This window comes from Oncorhynchus mykiss, chromosome 21, assembly GCF_057628025.1.
Source record: "Oncorhynchus mykiss isolate SJ-2025 chromosome 21, ASM5762802v1, whole genome shotgun sequence".
Taxonomy (NCBI): domain Eukaryota; kingdom Metazoa; phylum Chordata; class Actinopteri; order Salmoniformes; family Salmonidae; genus Oncorhynchus; species Oncorhynchus mykiss.
Genome location: NC_143042.1, coordinates 9,627,233 through 9,633,585, shown reverse-complemented (window position 1 = coordinate 9,633,585; position 6,353 = coordinate 9,627,233). Strand labels below are relative to the sequence as shown.

At 42.6% G+C, this 6,353-nt stretch overlaps 1 protein-coding gene across 1 annotated transcript; it reads right to left on the bottom strand.

Moving 5' to 3' along the window:
• Positions 1 to 2,077: 2,077 nt before the first annotated feature.
• fut9 (fucosyltransferase 9) lies at positions 2,078 to 3,353 on the bottom strand. Its single transcript, NM_001124400.1, is given in 4 exon segments — positions 2,078 to 2,168; positions 2,171 to 2,952; positions 2,954 to 3,162; positions 3,299 to 3,353. Coding segments are annotated over 4 exon segments (1,056 nt in total). The 5' UTR covers positions 3,305 to 3,353; the 3' UTR covers positions 2,078 to 2,109.
• Between the last annotated feature and the right edge of the window lie 3,000 nt (positions 3,354 to 6,353).

The following is a 6,353-nucleotide window of genomic DNA, read 5'->3' as shown; positions in this document are numbered from 1 at the left end:
TTTGAAAACAATATAGATCAGTTGGTGTAGCACTGTGAGGCACTGAGGACCTTGCATTGAAATAGTTAGCTTTTTATTTTACTGGACTTTTGGTACCTGCATCTGATGGTCATGGTGCTTTCAAGACAACTGGGAACTGGGGAAAAAAACGAGGTCAAATCATAACGTCAGTGATCTTCAGGTCGGAAAGTCGGAGCTCTAGAAAGATACCCGAGGATTCCGAGTTAGATGACCATTCAAAATGATTTTCCCTAGTGGGGTCGAGTTCCTTGAACTCGTGTCTTGAACTCACTGAAGTCGGGAGTTTCCAGGTGTTTTGAACAAGGCATTGTCTCAGTGAAGGGAGAGAGCAGCAGAGGGTCAGCCTCTCAAGGTTCTTTGCTCTCAATGTTCAATTCAATTCAATTCAAGGGCTTTATTGGCATGATAAACATATGTTAACATTGCAAGTGAAGTAGATAAACAAGTGAAATAAACTAAATGTACAGTAAACATTATACTCACAAAGTTCCAAAAGAATAAAGACATTTCAAATCTCATATTATGTCTATACAGTGTTGTAAAGATGTGCAAATAGTTAAAGTACAAAAGGGTGAGACTGACCAGAGAGGGGACACCGTCGTCCGCCTGATGGCGAAAGTCGAGTCGCACCATGACCAGAGAACGTGAAATATTCCTCGATATTAAAGTTGACGCAACGACCTGCTAATAGTAATACAAATTCAGGGCTATCAAAACACTTGGCTACTCATTCATTTCAGCTGCAGTCAAGTGGAAGTAGGGAGAACCACATTTTGTGTTTTGTAATAGTGTTGAATAAAAACAGTGTTGACAGTGCGGAATAAAAACTTAAACATGAACTAACTCATAAAAACAGTGTTGACAGTGCGGAATAAAAACTTCAACATGAACTAACTCATAAAAACAGTGTTGACAGTGCGGAATAAAAACTTCAACATGAACTAACTCATAAAAACAGCAGCTCTTTGCTGTATTCGTTGACAGTCTCTCTGGGGTCATGGTTTTAAAAGTCCTTAATTCCTATAGTATCAAACTTTGCTGTGGAGGCGTTGGAGGTACTATGATTTGAGCTATCCGATTGGGCAGCGCAGTAGCCGCACTCGATTTAGCCACAGATCTTCCCGGTCCGCCAGGGAGGGGGAGTTTGTTTTCAGACAAATGGTTCAAAATGGGAACACTTTGCTTACCTGGTCCACAGGGCTTCTGAATCAAGTGCACCTACCAGCAACAGCCAACACGAATACAAAAAGGAGTGCAAGCCTTTATCGTTGGCTTTTCTACAGAAACTCCCCCCTCATACTCATCTGCAGGTCGAGCATTTGTTCGCCTATATCTCAGTGTGTATACAAAACAGTAGGAACCTGCTCTTTCCATGACATGGACTGACCAGGTTGAAGCTATGCTCCCCTTTTGTGTGCATCCCAGAAAGAGTGGCTGTTGCATTGAATTTTAAGACCCTGTTATATTAAATGAAGTGTCCATTTAATATAGGCCACAGAATTCAATAACAGATTTTTTTATATGAATAAAGACTTATCGTGCTAAAATATCCCTCCGTGCACTCTGATTTCTAGGAAGATTGGAACCCGCTTAACCCCAACATTTCTCCAAGTTTTCCCCATAATTTTAAAGCCTTAGTCATTTTGTTGCATTGACAGTCATTTCTGAAGTTACATTTGTGATTCAGTTCTCTAATTTTAAACCTCTACCTTATTACGTGAACTGAACTCTCATTTTAATATGGTGAAAAACCATTCCTTATCAAATATTTTTCTTAAAAAAAAAAGAAGCTTTGAACATTAACAGTCAAATCAGTGTAAAAGCTAGTGAGCTGATTCTACTCTTCTCTGAAATGTTCTAGTGTTTTGTGGTGAAAAACTGAGTATTATTTTTATTTTTTACCAAGTTACACTTCTCAAGAAAGTACCAAATTGGTGGAACGACCCTAAACCATTCCACACCTTTTCGTCCAGCATACAATACTCTTCACACAGCCACATTGTCGACCACTACAAATGGGTCACTTAATCTAAATAAATGGATTTGGGGCTATGAAAACTTTTGTATCCTTTATTTCTTTGAATGTAATCACGAGCGACAGTTGTGCTCAAGTCCAAAATACCCTTGTTGAACTTCAAAGTTATTTTGTACCGCAAGTACCGCATGCATTCTTCCTCGTTCTGGTCGAGAAAGAGAAGCTTCTTTGCCAGCTCCTCTGTAGAGGAGAAATCATCCACATGGATGAAAGAGTCCCTTGGGATAAATTGCTCGTAGTTGTCCCTGGATGGACCTAGAACAACGGGCACTGCTCCCAACTTCATAGCGTTGAACAGCTTCTCTGTAGCATAGTCTTTGTAGATGGAGTTTTCAAATGCCAGGTAGAATTTACAGCTGGACAGCGTCTTTGAGTAGTCTTCGTTTTCTAGGTATCTACTAAAATGTCTCCCATAGGCCTCTATTTTGACATGCCTACTGAGCTCGTTGAACACCTGTACCCTCTTGTAGTTTGGGTTCCAGTTGCTCACTACCCAGCAGACTAATTTGTCCTTCTTGGGCAGCTCAAAGATGTTATCCTCACTTCTTACCTCGACAAGCGACCCATATGGAACCTTGATGTCAGAATCCAGTCGATAACTCGCAGTCAAATTGAACAAGTGGTCAACACCAGGGATCCTGTTTGTGTTAGCCGGTGATTCTCCATTCCACCACACCCATTTCTGGAACCATGGACGTAGCTCTTGGGGCATGTTCTTCAGGTTTCCATGGATGTCTCTATGGTGGAATATGACACCGTGCGCCTTGCTGTAAAGGTTTTTATCCACTGTTAGGTGACAGCCTTTGATGTTAAAGTAGGCACAAGAGTCTATGTCAAAGGTGTGATCAATTGGCCAGATCAAAATGATAGTCATCCTGAATGGTTGTCTGGGCATGGTGTGTTTGGTTCACCATCTGGTTCCTTGCCCTACATACTTGAGGGCAAGGAGGACAGCGAGCCTTTCCCAAGTGGGATGCCTGGTTGATAAGGCATGAAAGGAACTTGATCTGGGGTTTGTAGTACATGAAGGATAAGCCCAGTAAGAATGTCATCATCAGAACAGGCCGTAGACCACTCTGGGAAGCCGGAGTGGACATACCTTGACCCTTTGAAAGAGAAAAGAGACCAATCAAATCCACTCTAGAATATCAACAAAAGCCATCTTATAAAATGACAATACACCATGGAATCCAGGGAAGAAAATGCACAAGGAATGCAAAATGCATCACTAGTGAAACATACCAACATTCAGTGCTGTTGATTAATTCAGCATTCATGTTGACCATGTGTCAAACCCATTCCACAGAAGATTGAGTGTCTGTAGGTTTTCGCTCCTCCCTTGTACTTCATCGATTTATTAAGGTCACTAATTAGTAAAGAATTCCCCTCACCTGGTTGTCTAGGTCTTAATCAACCCCAACCTGTTGCTGCTGCTGTTTCTTCAAGGTTTGTTGGCAGACTACACTCAAAAGGTGCATTGTCTCCACCTACTGTACAGGGTGGTGAGAGAAAAAAAACTAACCCAATGTGAGGATTTTACCTTTATTTAACCAGGTAGGGCAGTTGAGAAAAAGTTCTAATTTACAACTGTGACCTGGCCAAGATAAAGCAAAGCAGTTTGACAAAAACAACAGAGTTACACATAAACGTACAGTCAATAACACAAAATAAAATAAAAATAGAAAGATCTATGTACAATGTGTGCAAATGTAGAAGAGTAGGGAGGTAGGCAATAAATCATCCCTAGAGGTAAAAATAATTACAATGTAGCATTAATACTGGAGTGGTAGATGTGCAGATGATGATGTGCAAGTAGAGATACTGGGGTACAAAGGAGCAAGAGGTTAAGTAATAATATTGGGAGGAGGTAGTCAGGTGTGCTATTTACAGATTGACTGTGTACAGGTACAGTGATCGGTAAGCTGCTCAGACAGCTGATGCTCAAAGTTAGAGAGGGAGATATAAAACTCCAGCTTCAGAGATTTTTACAATTCGTTCCAGTCATTGGCAGCAGAGAACTGGAAGGAAAAGCGGCCAAATGAAGTGTTGGCTTTGGGGATGACCAGTGCAATATCCCTGCTGGAGCGTGTGCTACGGGTGGGTGTTGCTATGGTGACCAGTGAGCTGAGATAAGGCGGGGCTTTACCTAGCAGAGACTTATAGATGACCTGGAGCCAGTGGGTTTGGTGCTGAATATGTAGTGAGGGCCAACCAATGAAAGCATACAGGTCGCAGTGGTGGGTATTAAATGGGGCTTTGGTGATAAAACGGATGGCACTGTGATAGCAAACTGGATGTAGGGGGCTATTTTGTAAATGACATCGCCGAAGTCAAGGATCGGTAGGATAGTCAGTTTTACGAGGGTATGTTTGGCGGCATGAATGAAGGAGGCTTTGTTGCGAAATAGGAAGCCGATTCTAGATTTAATTTTGGATTGGAGGTGCTTAATGTGAGTCTGGAAGGAGAGTTTACAGTCTAACCAGACACCTAGGTATTTGTAGTTTTCCACATGCTCTAGGTCAGAACCGTCCAGAGTAGTGATGCTAGTCGGGCAGGAGGGTACGGGAAGCAATCGGTCGAAGAGCATGCAATTAGTTTTACTAGCGTTTAAGGGCAGTTGGAGGCCACGGAAAGAGTGTTGTATGGCCATGAAGATTGTTTGGAGGTTTGTTAACACAGTGTCCAAAGAAGGGCCAGATGTACACACAATGGTGTCGTCTGCGTAGAGGCGGATCAGAGAATCACCAGTAGCAAGAGCGACATAATTGAAATATACAGAAAAAAGAGTCAGCCTGAGAATTTAACTCTGTGGCACCCCCATAGAGACAGAGGTCCGGACAACAGGCGTTCCAATTTGACACACTGAACTCTATCTGAGAAGTAGTTGGTGAACCAGGCGAGAAAGTCATTTGAGAAGCCAAGGCTATTGAGTCTGCCGATAAGAATACTATGATTGACAGAGTCTGAAGCCTTGGCCAGGTCGATGAATACAGCTGCACAGTAATGTCTCTTATCGATGGTGGTTGTGATATCGTTTAGGACCTTGAGCGTGGCTGAGGTGCACCCATGACCAGCTCGGAAACCAGATTGCATAGTGGAGAATGTACAGTGGGATTCAAAATGGTTGGTGATCTGTTTATTAACTTGGCTTTCGAAGACTTTAGAGAGACAGGGCAGGATGGATATAGGTCTATAACAGTTTGAGTCTACAGTGTCTCCCCCTTTGAAGAGGGGGATGACCGCGGCAGCTTTCCAATCTTTGGGGATCTCAGACGATATGAAAGAGAGGTTGAATAGGCTAGTAATAGGGGTTGCAATGATTCCGGCGGATAATTTTAGAAAGAGAGGGTCCAAATTGTCTAGCCCAGATGATTTGTATGGGTCCCTATTTTGTAGCTCTTACAGAACATCAGCTATCTGGATATCTGGGGTGAACCAAGGGCTATATCTGTAGTTCTACATTTTGGGGCATGCTAATTTAAGATGGAGCACTTTTGAAGAGCAACCAGGCTTCCTCTACTGACGGGATGAGGTCAGTATCCTTCCAGGATACAAGGGCCAAGTTGATTAGAAAGGCCTGCTCGCTGAAGTGTTTTAGGGAGCGTTTGACAGTGATGAGGGGTGGTCATTTGACCGCGGACCCAGTGCGCACACAGGCAGTGATCGCTGAGATCCTTGTTGAGGTGTATTTAGAGGGCAGATTGGTCAGGATGATATCTAAGAGGGTGCCCATCGTTACGGATTTATGGTTGTACCTGGTAGGTTCCTTGATGATTTGTGTGAGATTGAGGGCATCTAGCTTAGATTGTAGGATGTAGGTCACCTAACAATACGAACTCTGAAGATAGATGGGGGGCGATCAATTCACATATGGTGTCCAGGACACAGCTGGGGGCCAAGGGGGGTCTATAACAACTTCTACCTTAGCTTCTAAATGCCACCCGTATTGATTAACCAATGAGAATGTACATTTAATTAGCTGAACTTTACTTTGTTAATTAGACCAGGTAATACTATGGAAAACATTATTTAAGTTACTTACATTTATTAGTTTAAATGGCCATATTTAGTCAAGTACACGTTAGTTTAAAAGACAGAGCAGCATCAAATAGAACATGATTAGAGTTTCTACTTATAGTAATTAGGGAGACTGAATGCATGGGTGAGCAGCAGGCCAATTATCTAACTCACCACACCTGGCTGCAACCTGAGCAATCAACTTGGTAGCAAACCATTAAGGTCAGGCTCATCTAAAATGGTAGAGGCCCCTCTATCTGCGCTATAACTTCACTACGGC